Source organism: Suncus etruscus, chromosome 7, assembly GCF_024139225.1.
Source record: "Suncus etruscus isolate mSunEtr1 chromosome 7, mSunEtr1.pri.cur, whole genome shotgun sequence".
In the NCBI taxonomy this organism is placed as follows: domain Eukaryota; kingdom Metazoa; phylum Chordata; class Mammalia; order Eulipotyphla; family Soricidae; genus Suncus; species Suncus etruscus.
The window spans coordinates 70225322-70244153 of NC_064854.1; the positions used below are offsets into that span (position 1 = coordinate 70225322).

General features: G+C 36.1%; 1 protein-coding gene across 1 annotated transcript in view; it reads right to left on the reverse strand.

The window, feature by feature from the left end:
• Positions 1 to 18832, reverse strand: part of FAM135A (family with sequence similarity 135 member A) — a 140784-nt gene that overhangs the window by 35817 nt on the left and 86135 nt on the right. Inside the window, exons 13-16 of the mRNA XM_049776769.1 lie at positions 10116 to 10189; positions 5616 to 5770; positions 3044 to 5405; positions 870 to 1030 (exon numbers count right to left, since the gene is read on the reverse strand). Coding sequence (XP_049632726.1) covers positions 870 to 1030; positions 3044 to 5405; positions 5616 to 5770; positions 10116 to 10189 — 2752 coding nt within the window. The remainder of the gene's footprint in view (positions 1 to 869; positions 1031 to 3043; positions 5406 to 5615; positions 5771 to 10115; positions 10190 to 18832) is intronic.

An 18832-nucleotide genomic window follows, 5' to 3' on the forward strand; every position in this document is an offset into this window, starting at 1 on the left:
CCTAGGTTCAATCTTCAGAATTTCACGGGCTCCCAGTCATAGAGCCCAAAGCAATTCTGAGCATTGCCATGTCCTTGTGTGTGTGTGTGTGTGCATGCATGCGTGTATGTACATGTATATGTGTGTGTAAAATAAGACAAAAGCAATTCCACAGGTCAGGTTTCTTTAGTATTTGTTGTATAATAGGGTTAGATTTGTGGTGTAGGGAATCTTACTTAATGATGTGGCGTGGTGCCAAGAATTGAATTGAGGACTTTAAACATCCAATTCTTTACCTCTAAGTCACATCCCAAGACCTCTGTTAAATTTTTTAATCTATAAAAAGGTGAATTTGTTTATAGAGAATCATTTTACAATACAGTAATATTTGACTAGTTTAGAGCTATTTACATCTTCTTATCCAGCTTCTTCATCTAGAAAGTCTGTTAAGTAATATAACATATAAACTATAGCACTAAACCAAAGTATTTAGAATTTAAATTATGCCCTAATTAACATAATTAATTATATTTATTATATATAATCTTTAATTATAGAAAATGGCTTTCTATTCCATAAAATTCATTGGAAGACTATCAGATGCAGACAAAATGATTATATAAGGTGAGAGAGCTGGCAAAAAAAAAAGAGAAAAATTTAGTTAAATGAAATGTGGACACATGAATGTCAGGTCCACAGAATATTTGCTGTAAAGAAAATCTAACATTATACAGCGAAATTAAATAATTTTGGCTTAAAATGTATATAATTCAATACATGTAAACAATAGAAAAGTTATTTAAGAGTAAATAAAACTAAGTCAGATCCATTAGGAAAACAGAATTTATAAAACAGAATTACTGTGGTTTATATTGATAGATGTCACATACCATCTAAACCATGCACACAGACTATGAGATGAACTCCTTCTTCAGAACCACCCTCTTCTTCAATGCTAAAGTAAGGGATGGAGGATGCTAGGACAGGAACATCACTGTACATGAACCCAGGGAGCTTAAGTTGCCTTAGTTCTTCTTTTGCCTGAAGAAAGCTGAAGCAAAATATTATAAAATATCTTTCATATTACTTTATTGTATTGTTTTTAAGTACTGAAAAGATAATCTACTGACTTCAGAGGATTGCTGTAGAGGAATCACAGCAACATTTGTTTATAAAATAATAAAAATATGTAAGATCCCCTAAATGATTTATAAAGCAGTGATTTTTCTATATTATTTTAGTACAAAATCTGACCAAATACAATGAATACTTAAAAATATAAAAAATATTCTTCTAAATTTGGGATCAGTGAAGTTAGGAGTGAATATGTTTTAAACTATATCTGTAGGAAAGCACAAGAAAGCTGACAGAATACTGAAAATGTGACAATTTGAAGCATATCCTATAAACGTACTAAATTCCCTTTTGACTCCTTTCTAATCTCCCATAAACAGGAGGGAAGGAGCTGTCCTAGAAAGGGTAATAAGACTAATAGCCTTTAATACATTAGATTGTTATTTTTTCTCTGAAAATACTGAGTAGTATCAAAAGGGAGTAGGATGAAAAGTGATTATTATGCATTCACTTTAAAGTAGTGACCAATTTTGAAGAATTTTGTAAAACACAATTGTTTCAATAAAATTTTTAAAAAAATAATGGCTAATTTAATCAATTTGGGGATTACAAACATCAAAAAAATTCTTACATTGCATCATTTGGACCCATAAAAGTAAAGCAGAAACTGTTAATTTCTAAACTTTTAAAGACATAGACATGTTTTCATTAATGACTCAGACACAATTTGAAGTACCCAGATGTAGTCAGAATTTCTAGCATATTTTGATATTTGAAGAGGGCTTCCTTTCTTCATTGGCTTCACTAACTTTAATCACTATGCCTGGATCTTGTTTATAGATATAATCAGAATAATCTAAAAATTAAGAAAAAATCATCTATGCAGACACGCCCAGACAAATTTACTCTAAGGATTTTATAATCCTTTCTGGGGCAAGGTAGAACATCTTGAAAACCAGTGCTATGCTAGTAAACCTGTAATCTTCAGATTTTTAGTATATTTTACCGATGCATAATATATTAAATTTGTAAACCACTGACTTAGCTTAAGCAGTTTGGTCTGATAAGTTTAGGAACTTTCCAACAATCTATTATTTACTATCTAATGTTGCCAATATTTGCTAGACATACTTTTAAACTTATCTGAGAATAAGTGGGGAAGCTGATTATAAAAAAATTGGTTAGGAATATAAAATATAATATTTTTAAAAAAGGATAGGGACTGGAGTGATAGGACAGCTGTGGGGCCTTTGCCTTGTATGTGGCTGACCCAGGATGGACCTGGGTTTGATCCCCACCATCCCATATGGTCCCTCGAGCCTGCTGGGAGCAATTTCTGAGTGAAGAACCAGGAGTAACCCCTGAGCACTGCCCAAAACAAAACAAAACAACTAAAATTGCCAGTGAAAATTTTGTATTAGGAAAGTTTAGTCTTTAGAACAGGAAATTTGGGACAAGATAAATAGTACAATGGGAGGGGTGGCCTGTCTTGCATATAGCAGACTGGGGTTCAATCCCCAGCACCCTACATGGTCCTCTAGGCAGGTCAGGAGTGATATCTGAGTGTAGAGCCAGAAGTAAGCTCTAAGAATCGCTGGGTATGGCGCCAAAACAAAAATAGAACAGGAAATTCACATAAAGAATGAAATGTTGGTCAAAAGTATAGTGAGCTAATAACTTCTCCACTTTAGATAACTAATCAAAGAAGAATTTTTTTTGTTTGTTTTTTTGGGCCACACCCGTTTGATGCTCAGGGGTTACTCCTGGCTAAGCGCTCAGAAATTGCCCCTGGCTTGGGGGGGCCATATGGGACGCTGGGGGATCGAATCGAGGTCCTTCCTTGGCTAGCGCTTACCTCTAGTGCCACCTCACCGGCACCAAAGAAGAATTTTTTTATTTATGAAACCAAAGAACATGAAAATACATTGTTACAAAAAAAATGTATGTTCTATCTAGAAAGTAGCACATACTACTGTATTTCTTTACTTACGCTTGAATTTGAGGTCTAGGTGAATTTTCATACCAGGAAATTGATGAAGTGAAGTGGTAAGAAGTGCTGCTTGGCTGCTTTGTAATGGCATCAAATTTACTTTTAGAAAACTTAACACTAGAAGGAGATCCTCGTGGTGCAGATGGAAATGAAAGACAACCAGAAGTACAGAGCGTAGGCATATTTATACCATCCCTCAGGTATTCACTGTTTAGTTTTTCAGATTTTTTAAGACTTTCTTCTAGTTCATCTCTGCTTGTATAATGATCACTTCCTGTTCCATCCAAAGCTGAATACACTGTTTCTTCATAATAACCATTCTGAACCATTTGTTGATCCTGCTCTTCCTCCTCATCTTTGACACCCTGTTCCTGCAGTAGATTACTAATTTCTTTTCCTGAAGTCTCCTTCTGAGTGTTAACTGAATTGCTATAGTTACTAGAACATGCATCAGAAATATCTGTATTGCCTTGAGAACCAAAATAGTTTTCCACAAGCCCCTGCTTAACCATATCAAGACTGGTAGAAAGACTGGTAGAAAAAGGGTCGCTTGTATCTAGATGAATTTCATTTTTAACTGTAGACACTTCTAGATTAATTTTTTTTAGATTTATTGTATCACTACTTTTTCTATTTACAGAACTATTTTCACTCTCTTCTGTATTAGAAGAAATAGAACCTACTAGAGCAGGAGGAGGACTCAAACAAACCAGTTCTGAATTTAATGTAAATTCAATTTCTGCAGAGTTACTAGCTTTATCTGGACTTTGGGAGCCTTTATATAGATTGTCCAGGTTAGGTTTGGAGGTGCAACTACTTTTCAGATCAGTGGATGTATCTTCATCTGAAAAAACAAATTGCAAAGAGTCTTTAGTGCTTGAATCAAAGGACTGTACTGTTATAATTTCATTGTCCAAATGCTCAGAAAACACAACACTCTGATGCTGCAAAGTAACATTTGACTTTTTACTATTGTCACATTTTGGCAAATCAACTGTTCCTAGATTTAATACAGTTTTGCTATCACTTAGGTGATTTTCAGGTATAAGAGATTTCTTAGAATTTTCATCAGGTGATAGTTCATCATCAGACGGCAGAGAGTTTATAGATGTCAGAGATGACTGTATTTCACTTAAAGCACTTGTACTCTCTGTACAATGACTTCCTAATGAAATTTTTACATTATAGTCAGGTTTAATCAAAAGCTGCCGAAATAATTTTTCATTATTGTAAGGACCTTGCCCTTGGATACTTTCAAGCACTACATCAGGATTTGAATGTGTTGCAAAAGAACTTGGTTCACTTTCAACACCTGAATCTGAAAACCTAGATGAGACATATGTGGCATTGTTATCTGGTACTTTAATTGTATCTCCACTTACTACAATATGAGATTCTTTTGTAGTAGAACCAGGTAGATCACTTAATTTAGTTAAGGATTCTTCAATAGGAATATTCTTTCCTTCCTGAAAAACTTCCTTTTCAAGACTTATTTCTATAGATTTAGAATTACCATTAGACTCTAAGGGCTCAAAGTTCGGTAGTTGTAAATTATCCACAAATGTTTCATTTTGTTGAAGTTCCGTCCAATGTCCTATTTTTACAGTTATTTTCTCTCCACTAAAAGCATCTTTATTACAGGGCTTTACTTCAATTGTCTTAACTCCTGGAGATGGAGTTATCGGAGGATCATGGCAATAATCTGATGAACTTCTGGATGTCACATTCTGTTCCACTTGTATAATTTCACTATCGTCCTGGGAGATATCAAGTTTACCTGAAATGGACAAATTTGCACACTGATTTAGGCTGCCAGAGCTCAAAGTATCAAACATGTCTGGTTGTATGTTTTCATTATCTGGAGACTTTTGTTCAGTTCTGTCTTTATTAGTTGGCAAATAGCTAGCTTCATTTTGAATTCTCTGTCTGGTGTAGGTCTTTAGGTCAAAATGATATCCAAATATTGAGGGCTCCAGACTTTCCTTCTGACTATGTGAAGGATTGTCTTCAAAGCATCTAGAGAGATCATTTGATGGCATGCTTTTCAAACATTTGTAGCCAACCAAAACCACAGAATCCTTAGAGTTCTGTTTTATAATTTTTTTTGTGCTTTCAGATTTCATTGTTTTCATGAGTTTAGTAACCTTAACCTTGGACTTATGTGATTCTTCATTATTTCCTTTTAGAGATTTTGTTAGCTGCTTTTCACTTTCTGTATACCAAAAATTGGAGACACCAGGTTTGATTTTCAACTCTGGGCTAGAAAGTCCAGCTATAGAGCTTTCTTCAGTGTCATATTTATCCATTCTACTGGATTCTGATCTCTGAAGAGTCTGAATTCCAATCCAAGGTGCATCTATGTCTTTTATCCAAAGAAAAAAAGATTCAGGTTTAAAACAAGGTGTGGATCATAATTAAGATTATTTTTCTGACTATAACTTTCTTCATTTTCAAAAAAATAAAATAAAATAAAACCAGAGAATAAAAACAGCCCCAATTAGGGAATGAATTATGTATATAAGGAAAATTATACCAAAAATCACAATATGGTTACATATTAGAGTATACTTACCTTCAGTAATTGAATCTAAATACCTATCTTCAAAGATTATAGGCAATGAATTGAGATCTCCATCTAATTCACTACATTCAATAGGTAGGGGTGGAAGAGAATTGCAGAAGGAAGTATTTTTGATAGCAGTGCACATCTGTAGATGACTCTGAGCACTGAAAAAATATTTAAGTTAGACTGTAATAAAAACTATATCCAATTCTACCTTAACACTCAACTCCTTTTCTAACCTCCTCACTGTATTTCCTTTCTCAATATATAACCTTCTTGTAAATAATATCTTGTTTAAAAAGAAAAATTGTGGGTGGGGCAGGAGAGAGAGTACAGTGTTATGCCTTGCATATAGACTGGGTTTAATTCCCAGAACTGTATATGTTCCTGCAAACACTACTAGGAGTGAACACTGAGCACAGAGAAAGGAGTAAACATTGAGCAACACTGGGTGTGGCCATAAATGAGCAAACCCCACAAAACTTGTCTCAGAGGCAATTGAGGGGAGTATGGGAAGGAAACTGGGGACATAGGTGGCAGAAAACGTGCACTGGGGAAGGGTTTTGTACATGATGTGACTAAAATTAAATCACAAACAATTTTGCAATTGTGAAAAAACAAATAAATCTATTATGGAAAAGTATTTACAAAGAACACACACACAAGAAATCCCCCCAAACTCTGATAAAATGAAAATTTATTGATAGCAAAATTACTGATTTAAATTATGGCTATGTTGATAAATTATTTACATAATTTGTATTATATTCTAGAACTTGGTTGTTTTTTTTTTGTGGTTTTTGGGTCACACCCGGCAGTGCTCAGGGGTTATTCCTGGCTCCAGGCTCAGAAATTGCTCCTGGCAGGCACAGGGGACCATATGGGATGCCGGGATTCAAACCGATGACCTCCTGCATGAAAGGCAAACACCTTACCTCCATGCTATCTCTCCAGCCCCAGAACTTGTTATTTCAAGGTAATCATTATTTATGGTTAATGCCTGAACTAATTTCCCATTGATAGAGCAATGCCTTATAGCAGAAATACCGCAAGTCAAATGCCTAATGATAATTTGATGATAATGTTAGAAAAATGTGTTCCAGCACGGAGGGGAGAGTAAATGAACATGCAAGAAGTCTATAGTTAATCCCATGGCAGTATACTTCAAGGGTGGAGAAACCCTGAATCTCTTAGGCCAAAGGAATTCCCTCTCTAATGTTCCCAATATTTACTGTGCCTATGCAGGAAAAAAAAAAAAAGCACAAAATAATCTTTTATTTATTTATATATATTTTTACTTCTTTGTTTTGGTGTAGATATTGAAGTTGATGTCTCCAATTTTATTTTATTTTACTATATCTTTTTCTTTCTTTTTGCACTCTGGCATGTTTTTATTTCAGGTGGTGCTTGTCTTTATTGCTGTAGTGTTCTCTGCATATTTTATTTGATATTTCTTTTTTGTATTGTTGTGGTGTTTCAATTCCTTTTTTCCTTTCCTCTCTCAAACTAAGGTTGAGAGTCTCTAGAAGGATTCCACCCATTTTCGGCTTATTTGATTTTTACCCCATTTTATTGCTTTTCTTTTCTTCAAACAAAATCACATAACTTGAACTCTCTAGTTCCACCTCTCAAATAGAGGGGGAAATAAGGGAGGGTACCAGGACTAAACAGATGTATGATCACTAAGTAGTAAGCTAGACACAGAGGAGACCACTTATTCTAGAAGCCTGGGGTGTAAGGGGAGGGGATATGGGATGCAAGATGGGAACAGGGGTGGAGGGAGGACAAATTTGGTGATGGGAATTATCCTGATTCAATGTTAACATGTACCTAAAATATTACTGTGAAAGATATGTAAGCTAATATGGTCAAAATAAGAAAAATATATATAAATTTTTATTTAAGTAAATTAAATTTACACAAATATATTGTTTTGCCATAAGGCTCCAATGTTTACTATATATACCAATAAATCAATCTTTTATTTATTTTTTATTTTTTCCTGAGCCATTTAATTTGCAGACATGTTGCAAGATGAAGTCTAAATTCCTAAACATTTTTGTGTTCTTTCCCTTAATAAAGGAATGACCTGAATCAAAATAAAAAAATTAGTGTCAATATATAAAGTACAACTGTAATTATATTATTACAATTTAGTATTTCTCCTTATACCATTTAGAAGAATATAACATCTCCTAATTCTCTTAATAAAACTTCTAAGATTTCTCCTATAACATTCAGTAGTCATGTTTCAATTTGAAATGGTTTCTGATTCCATCTATTGTTCCACAATTGATGTTTTTTAAAAATCAGTAAAGCAATTTTGCAGACCTGTTAATTTTTGTATTTATGTTTTCTCATATAATATTCAAATTATATATATTTGACTATGAAAACACAAATATATCAGAAAGCACAGATCGTTAATTGTTAAAGTTGGCAATGTTAACTTTTATCATTAGGTTTAAAAGATGTCTGTTAATTTTCTCAACTGTAAAATTATGACTTTACTCTTTGTATTATTAAATAACACGTGATAAAATATTTTGGAATATGTGATATTCTGATATAACTAAAATCTAAAACAACTTCAATATTTATAATGATCTTGGTTAAATTATAATTTTATTAAATATTCATATAAAAAAAGAAAAATGTGTTCTGTTGTTACTGCTATATTTAACATATACTCATGAATAAAATTAACATCTATTTTTAAAAAGCTATGAACTTTCACCATAAAATATATTTATTTGGCTATTTATTTTACTTTGACAAAACCTGATGGAGCATGCGATTTACTCCCAACTCTGAGCTTTAGGGTCACTTCCAGTGATGTTCAAGAAACAACAGAGGATTAAACTAAGGTTAGTATCACACAAGGCAAGTACTTTATTCACTCCTATATTATTTTTCTGGTTCCCTTTTTCCCCCCATGGGATGAATATTTCCAAGCAGTGCTCACGATCCCTTGGCCAACTGGGCTGGAGCTTTAATGTCAGGGTCCTGTGCAGTGCCATAAATCATTAGGTCTATGCAAGCAGTGCTTAACAGCATCCTAAGGGATACCAGGTTATATTTGGGGACCAATAGAACTATACCTAGCAATACTGGGAAAGGGGCCTTATTTGGTAACAGGAATAAAATCAGGGTAAGGTACCTTCTTTAAAAAATAGTTATTTTTAAAAAGAAACACACACACAAACCTTTTCTAATGAAAAAATTCAAATCTAAGAAATTAATAAAATCTATCATTCAGATGAAAAATTTGCTCTTCTTGTTTTATCTATACTAGTTATTCACTAATGATGTCATACTTTATTACTGTTTTTTATAATTCATAGGCACAGAAATAAAAATTTTAGCAGTAATATTTTGACTAATAAACACATGATATAGAATATTTTTATCTACTGAGAAAGTAATTTTATGTCTTCCCATTTAAACTTCTAGCCCAAATTTGTCAAGATATTTTTCCCTTTAGAATTTTTTTATTTCTCTTTTAGGACAAGTCAATCCTAAATCATTTTCAGGTTTTACAGGTCTGTTGCCTTTTCTCAACCTCAAGCAAAAATTTTAGGAGGAGAATGATAGTGAAGTAAAGCAAAGATGGCGAGGAGAGGAGAGGAAAGAAGAAAATAGGAGAGAAAAAAAAAGAAGAAAAATTTGGGCTATAGCAGCATAGAAAAAGAAAAGTACACACATGAAGTTATGAAGTAGGGATATGGGCAAATGTGCCTTAAGTCTAAAGAAGGGAAAGACATCTTGGGGAAATATAGACAAATATGCCTCATCTTATATTTTACATGTTACAGAACTTCGTAAGAATAAAATCACGTGTTTAGTTGTGATGGAATAAATACTAATGATTGAGCTTACTCCTGGCAGGGCTCAGAGGAATATATGTGATATTAGGGATTTGACACCAGTTTGGTCACATGCAATGTATTGCTTTCTCTGCTATAGCCTCTCTTTAGCCCAGTGTTTACTCTTTTGCTCAACATAATGCCCACAAATATTTGAAAGTCAAGGAGATATACTGAGTATCTCCAGAGGGAAAGAGAGACAGTGCCAAGCAAACTACTTGTAGAAATCTGTAACACATAATTAAAAAATATAGGGAGTTCCGATATGCAAAAGTAAAGCTAGACCAAGATGACCAAAAGAAAACCTGAAGCCAGAAATGTATAGTACTATCAAAGATATAGGCCTAATATAGGTGAAGTAGATTACCGTGCAATTTGCTTTGTTATGTAAGGAATGGAATTTTACCATACTTTGTCCACTGATAAAGTCTGATATTTAGATTTTATGTAAAAGAGAATAAGGGAGGGGGGCTCAGAGTGATAGTATAGTGATAAGGTGTTTGCTTTATTTCCAGCACCCCATATGGCTGAGTCCTGCTAGAAGTGATCACCGGTGCAGAACCAAGAGTAAGTCTAAAGCACAAACTAAAACATAACAACAAAAAAATAATTTGAGTGTTATTTTTGGATTTATGCTACTCACTGCAGTTCCTGGTATGCAATGGCAGCTTCTCTTGGATGTTCAAAACAAAAGAAAGCCTCAGAAAATCTCCGTACCTGAAAATTACAAAAGAGAATATTAATAATGTGAAATATTTGATTAGTCAGGAAAAAAAATCTTAGGATGGTAAAAGAGAGTGTGAGGAGGTGAGGCCAAGATAGCAGAGAAGGATGCCCTATGAATTATACTGGATCTCAAATCAAATGAAAACACAGAAGCGACCCAAGAATTCTGCAAGCAGCCTCACAGGAAGTGCACAATAGTGCTTACAAAGTAAACAGATCTGGGAATGACCAGGAAGAACCTCCTAAAAGTAAGGAGCTCAAGTATCAGCTTAGGAACAAAGAGAGGCAAAGTAGGCTTATAGATTGTAGCCTGACATTCAGAAAAAGAAACAAGCTAAAAATCTACCACATCTTTATGAATCCCCACCCAATACAAGACCATATAGGTGATACAGATTATAATGCAATATGCTTTGTTATGTATGAAATGGAGTTTACTATACCCCGAAATTAGTGACCTCCAAGGCCTGTGGGGCTGTACCCTACAATGCTCAGGGGACCATGTAATACTTGGAAAAAAACCTGGATAGGGCGAATCCTAGATCTATGTGCCCTTACAGCTGCATTATTTTCAGGTCTCTCTAGAGATGATAGATTAAGAAATGATACCACAAGTCTTCAGAATTTCTGCAGTTGCAGACGAAACTACAAAAATTGTTACTGTATTTTCCAGTGTATAAGATGACCCCCTAATTTTACAGTTAAACATAGGTGTAGGCCTATATTCACTGTATAAGATAGAATATTCCTGTACTGCAACTGTATATACCATGGTGAGCCAATCACAACAAGCAAAGGTTCAAAGGTTATACTGTAAATAGACTTCCTTTCTGACTCTGGCCAATCTGAGCAGGCTTTTTACAGTGTAGATTCGGTTCCAGAACATTGTCTAATTTGCATGCATAAAAAGCCTGCTTGGATTGGCTGAGTTAAAGAGGCGGTCTGAGTAGCTTTGAAGTGATTGGTGCAGGGTCGAGTTTGAAAATTCGTTTTGTGGCAATATCCAGATGATCGTTTAGTGGCATATCCAAACGTTTTTCGGGATATACTCGGCGTGTAAGACGACCCCCAATTTTCGGTTGACTTTTTTTCATTTCCAAAGTCATCTTATATGCCGGAAAATATGGTAACTGCTTTTCCTTCTTTCTCTAACTTCTATATAACAATAACGGTCATTTCTTGGCCAGGACCTTACTTTACTTTCTATGCTATTCTAAGCATTTTATTTTTATTCTTTGACAAAACAATATAAAAGTTCTCAAAGTGGATATTGCCTTTATTTAATAAGAAATCCAAAGCACAAAGACGTTAAATGCTTGAAGGTAACATAGCTAACAAATAATAAATAGTTTCAAATAAAGATTTGAGAAATTCTAAAACATTAGCTCCAAAAATTTATCTTTTGTTTTTATTCTTTTTATTGTTGTTGTTGTTATTGTTGTTGTTTGGTTGTTGGGACACACCTAGTGGCAATCAGGGGTTATTATTGGCTCTGCTCTCTGAAATCACTCCCGGTTGATGGGGCTGGAGTGATAGCACAATGGTAGAGCATTTGCCTTACATGAGGCCAACCCAGGATGAACTTGGGTTTGATCCCCAGCATCCCATATGGTCCTCAGAGCTTGCCAGGAGCAATTTCTGAAAGCAGAGCCAGGAGTAACTAATGAGTATCACCGGGTGTGGCCCAAAATCCGTAAGAAGAAAAAAGAAATCACTCCTGACAAGTCAGGGGACCATAAGGGATTCTGGAGATCAAATCCGGGTCAACTTCTACCTGCTGTGCTATCGCTCTGCCCATTATTTCTTCTCTTTTATATTAAGATTTCTTATTGCCATAAAGTTTTCTATTTTCTCTATGCCTTCATATAATTATTTTTCTAATGTTTCTTCAACCATAACTTTTGCTGTGGCAATATGTAATGACTAAGCCAATAAAGCTATTGTAAGGCCATAACTAAGATATAACAGCCACTTGATGACAGCACAACTTAATTCTGGACAAAAGGCATACATATAAATTAAATTAATGATTCTGAAGATATTAACAGTCTATTTGATTACTTCTGTCACATAAATTTGTAAATCACATTTTGCATATATACCTTAATTAAAAAATTCACTTATTTGACAATATCAACTATTACCTTTTGACTGTTCTAATGGTTATTACCATTACAGATTTAAATGTTGGTTTACCAATGTTCATAGCAATGTGTCTGTATTGCTATGCAGTATGTATTAAAAATAACATAGTATTAAGTAAGAACAAGATAGGTGCCAGACCACAGAAATAAAGAACTACAATAAAGTCCACAATTAAGTACACACAGCAATACCTGGGAAAAGTACATATCTTAATTCGATAAAAACAGCACTGGGTCAGAGAAATAGTTCAGCAGGCAAAGTGCTTGCTTTAATTACAGTCAAGCTGAGTTTGAATCCCTAGCACCCCATATGGTGCCCCTATCCCCCTGAGGAGTACAATGCCAGGATAAATCCCAAGCACAAATGAGGACGGTACAAAACAAGCAACAAAACCAAAAAACCCCAAAACACAAAAGAAAATCAAAATCCCCTACCTATTGTTTAAAAAAAAAGTTAATGTGACTACATAATATGAAAAAACTTCTGCAAAGCTAAAGAAACTACCATTAAGATGCAAACACATCTTACTAAAAGGTGGGTTCCATAATGTAATGATTAGCACTCTGGTACAATTTATCTGGCAAAAGACTAAGATTTTATAAAGATTTTACAAAGCTGATCAAGAAAACAAACCTATTCAAAATTAGGGAGTAAAGGTGAACAAATACTTTATAACTCTTCCTCTGCTGATGATGTTGCAATGACTCAGATTCCTATAAACATTTTAACCAGATACTTATACAAATTCTGGTTATAGTGATCATATCTGTTTTACAGTTGAAATGCTTACATACACTTGGTTCTGACTAGGTGCCTGTGGCAATTTCTGGTGATCTCAGACAACTGAGTTGAGCTGCCAGAATCATGTTCAGCACATGTAGCAGTAACAGATATTGAATTTACAGCCTAATGCTTGCTTGTAACAGCAGGCACATGTTACAGCAGGCACAATTAGTTTATGACTGACTTTCCCTCCACCATTATTATACACTTGAATAGTGAGAGATACATATGGCCAACAAGCACACAGTTAATGTTCATTATGACTTATTGTGAGGGAAAGACAAAAACTGATAATGAGCTATCACATCACACTGGTGAGAATGGCTGATACACATGCCAGAAATATGTGTTGGAAGGAGTGTGGATATCCTGGTACACCGTCAGTAGGATGTAAATTATTCTAACCTTTATAGAAAAAACTAAAGATATTTCTCAAATTATTAAAAGTAGATTGTAAAAAACCAGATCTACCATTTGATCTAGTTCACTTCTAGGTATTAATACAAAGAACTAACTTGAAAAGATTCACCCAAAACCCATGTTCCTTAGAACATTACATAGCCAAGATAAGGAAACCCAATTACTCAGTGATATATTAATACAGAAGATGTGATATATATACATAATGAAATAATAATCCATCCATTATAAGAAAAGATGAAATTCTGGGGCTGGAGCAGTGGCACAAGCAGTAAGGCATCTGCCTTGCCCGCACTAGCATAGGACGGACCACAGTTTCATCCCCTAGGAGTCCCATATGGTCCTCCAACACAGGAGTGATTTCTGAGCACATAGTCAGGAGTAACCCCTCAATGCCACCAGGTGTGGCTGAAAAACAAAAAAAAAAAAAAAAAAGAAAAAAAGAAAAAAAGAAAGAAAAGATGAATTTCTGCCTTTTGTGACAAGAATGGAACTGAAGAGTTTCATGCTAAGAAAATTTTAGTCAGAGGATAAAAAACAAACACCAGATGATCTCACTCACATTTGGGCTAGAAAGAAGCCTATCAAGGGAATAAAGTAAAAGGGAAATAAAATAGTGGATTCTTACTACAAGACTAAGGCTTCCAGAGGGGAAGGAAGTATAATAGATGGGTACTTTGTTGGACGGAATGTTGTGATCATTTATATTTAATGAATTAAATTTGCATTCCTAAAACACAGTCTTATAAATTAATGATTGCCAAAATTAATGACTTTATTTCTATAAAATGCTAACCAAGGGGCTGGAGAGGTGGGGCTAGAGGTAAGGTGTCTGCCTTGCAAGCACTAGCCAAGGAAGGACCGAGGTTCAATCCCCCTGGCATCTCATATGGTCCCCCCAAGCCAGGGGCAATTTCTGAGCGCTTAGCCAGGAGTAACCCCTGCTGTTGGACTCTTTCTTACATGAGAGATTTCTCTGTAGAAATGCTGCTTGGTAGAATTTTACCCATGGTAGAACTTTCAATATTAAAGTTTTTTGAACTTTGACACTACTTCATCCATACATTCATTCAGTATTCTGATTCTGTATTATCATTTTAACAATGTTTACAACCTGCCCATAGGAATCTGTTTATCACAAGAAAACATTATCATTTAATTATTTCTTCTACTTATGTCATCTAGTAAAGTTCAAAATCAATCTCTTTCAAATGGATCATATTGATATGGTGACCTCCTCCCATGAATTATGAATGCCCTTAAGCGCATCTATAACAACAAATCTTTCCCAAAAGATTTTCAATGTACTCTGTGCATATACATCAGATTAATCACTATGGCAGCTGCCATATATATAAAATATATTTCATAAATAATAAAGTTTGAAAGTCTAAAATGCTTAATACATTGTTTCAGAATACATTTTGTCAGCAAGCATGGAAATAATAATATCCCTATCCATCTTCATCAGAAGTTAGGTGACAAAATGTACTGCTAGTATAGAGTAATATTTTGAATGGACTCTTTTGCTAAGCAATAGGAATCAATAACGAACTTCAAATATTCAATAAGATTTTCTGTATATAGATGTACTATCACCCAAGCTTTCTGTTTGTTCCTGGTGATTTACTGTACAAGCACTGCTTATTGTGCGACCATTAGTGAGCACTGTGGCTGAGTATGTGAGTATAATAACCAAATATATGAGAACCATAACTAAGCAAGTGACCCCTGGTAACAAAGGTAAAGGGAAGAAAATAAATTTTTTTTAAACTTTGATTGATTGGTTGGTTGGTCGGTTGGTTGATTTTGGGGCAATATCTGGTGGCACTCAGGGGTTACTCCTGGCTCAGCGCTCAGAAATAGCTCCCGGCAGGCTCAGGGGACCATATGGAATGCTGGGAATTGAACTGGGTCCCTTACTCAGCCTCATGCAAGGCAAACGCCCTACCACTGTACTATCTCCCCTGTCCCGAGAAAAAATATTTTTTTAAAAATAGGATGGGGCAGTGGTTAATCAACACCCTCTAGGGGTTGCACACAAAAATCTACCATACATGCCATACATACTGTACATGCCACCATGCCAATGGCCCAGCTTGACAACTTCTCTACTTATCTCTTCAGACTCCTACCCACCAAACACTCCAGGTAAGCTGGTTTTGTGGTTGACACCTTTGGGGGTCTGGAGTCAGGCCAGGCCACTTTCCCCATGCTGCTATACCTCCAGATTTTCTTGGCAGCCACACCCATGATTCAGAGCTTTCTTTCCACTATGTATGCACAAGCAGCCAACACCATACATTCATCTAACTCTCAAAAGAAAGACCCAATGAGCAATAAAAAGTCTTGGACATACTTGTTTCACAGCTGATCATATTGGGGCCCTTCCTATAGCCCCTATTAGAAATTATCTTATCAGCTACAATTTGCTTATCAGCACAGCCCCTCATATCCTCAAATTAGTGGGCCATGCAACACCCCCATAATTTTTTTTTTTTGGGCCACACCCGGCGGTGCTCAGGGGTTACTCCTGGCTGTCTGCTCAGAAATAGCTCCTGGCAGGCACGGGGGACCATATGGGACACCGGGATTACCTTAGTTTCTGGATTGGCTGCTTGCAAGGCAAACGCCCGCTGTGCTATCTCTCCGGGCCCAACACTCCCATAATTTTAATGCCGATTTTCCAGTAGGAATTTATCAAATTTGATGAGAAATTATCATAGAAGCTATATAATCTCAACAAACAGAATCAACAACAGAATGCTCCGCTGGCAATATACAGCTTAGTAGACCTTCAGACAATGATATAGACCCATGTTCACAAATTTTCTTTTAATGCAGTCTTTTCTCCCTGTAATTCCAACATCATTTAATTGTAGCAAGTAATTTTATAAATTATTCATACATGCCAAGGGGCAGGTTTTGGATCACGCCCGGCAACGCTCAGAGGTTACTCCTAGCTCTATGCTCAGAAATCGCTCCTAGTAGGCTTGGGGACCATATGCAGGGATTCAAACCACTGACCTTCTGCATGCAAGGCAAACGCATTACCTCCATGCTCTCTCTCCAGCCCCGTGTTGTAATATTTAATGCCACAAATAACTGTATTGTTAACTACTCTAGTGTAAACTAGTGTCTAAAATAAAGACATCTAATTTGAAACAAAAAAAATGGGATTAGATCACAGAAAGCTAATACAGAGGTTAAGGCACTTGCCTTGAATACAGCAGACCCCAGTTTGATTCTGGATTGGCATATGTTCCTTTGAGCACTGCCAAGAGGGAGTACTGAGTATCACTGAGTATGGCTCAATCCCCCCAAAACAAACCAAAAAAAAATGGAAAAGAGGATAAGATTATGGGACTTAACAGAGTAAATTTTAAAGATATCAAAATAGGGCACAGAAATTTACATATGAAGATATCTAATGAAAATTAAAACATTTTTAAAATTACTCATCCTCCCTTGTTCTATATTGATTTACTTTGTGATCGTAAATAATTCATTGGATTTTTTTTGTTTGTTTTGCTCCTAGCTTAATCTCCATGGCTTAGCATTCAGGTATCATTCCTGGTGGGCTTGAAGGATTGTAAATGGTTGATAGTGTGCAAGGCAAGCACTCTGTCTGCTGTAGCTCTCCTGATCATTTTTTGGGATAGGGGTGAGGATGCTAAAGGGTTACTTCTGGCTCTGCACTCAGAGATCACTTCTGATGGTACTAGCTAGAAATTGAGCACTGGCACATGCAAGGCAAATTCCTTACATGCTGTACTATTGCTCAGCCCCCAGAATATGTTTTAAGAACAGTTTTAGGTTCATACCAAAACTGATGATTGTATAGGATTAGATTTTCTTTTATGTAACCTTAATATATATATATTTGCTTTTGCAGGGGGATTTGGGGCATAGGGTCATGTCATATCAGCAGTGTTTATTCCCAGCTCTGCATTCAGGATTCACTTCTGACACTGCTAGGAGAACCATATATGGTACCAGGAATTGAACCCAGGTTAATTGAGTGCAAGGCAATGTACAAAATGTAGAATCAGTTTGGACCATAAATATTTTCCTTTAGGGGTCCCCTGTTTGTGACATCAGGCTGGGAAAATCTACGAAACTACGCCTGCTCAGTGGGGCCCAACTGTGAAAAACTGTGAGTGCTACCTGTGTATGTCTGTGTACTGTCCTCTTGCGTGAAACTCTTGGAGTGGGGCAAAAAGAGGCTCCAGAAAACTCGCTCTCCAGGAGGCCATTTTCAGGGTGGGACTCCAGAACATAAAAACCGGCTAGCTTTTGAAGAAGCCGGGTCTCCTGTTTGTGACATCAGGCTGGGGAAAATCCACGAAACTACGCCTGCCCAGTGGGGCCCAACTGTGAAAAACTGTGAGTGCTACCTGTGTATGTCTGTCTACTGTCCCCTTGCTTGAAACTCTTGGGAGTGGGGCGAAAAGAAGCTCCGCAGAGCACGCCGCTTCGCTTCGCTACGTGGCCGTGTGCTCTTTCTAAGAAAAGAACACCATCGCAACAAGAAGAAAAAAATCACACTAAGAACTGTGCTATATCACAGAAGCAAGCATTTCTCTCCGGACTGTCTTCTCTGTTGCATGCTCGGGCCTAAGATTTGATCCAGTGTGAGGCTTCATCCACGGAGGACTCCCCTACCTTGGAGGCAAGTCAGCCCATCCAGAAAAGGCGGAGCCAGAGGAGTGTGCTCCCTGCATCATATAGCCAATGAACACCACCACAACACGTAGAAAAACCCACAATACAAGTGTGACAATGGGAAAACAACACAGGCCAGCATCAGACATAAAGAATGAAGATGACAATTCTGATGACCAGATATGACCAACCAACTAATCAACCTCTCAGATAAGGACTTTAGACTAGCAATATGGAAGATGCTCAACGAACTCAAAGAAACCATGGATCGAGTTGAACAGAACACTAATAAGAACCAAGAAAATATGAAGACAGAAATCACAAAACTCCAAACTAAAATAACATGTCAACTAACAGGCCTGAAAAAGTCAGTAAACGAGGTGAATGAAAAAATGGATAAGCTCTGGGACAGGTATCAGAAGCTGAGAATAGACTTGGTGCTGTGGAAGATGAGATACATAACAATTCCATACAGCAGGAGAGATTGGACAAAAAACTTAAAGCAAATGAGCAGACAATGGAAAAATTAGTCAAAGAATGGGAACAGACGAAAATAGAAGTCTATGATAAGATCAACAGAAACAACTTAAGAATCATTGGAGTCCCAGAGACCCAGGAAGA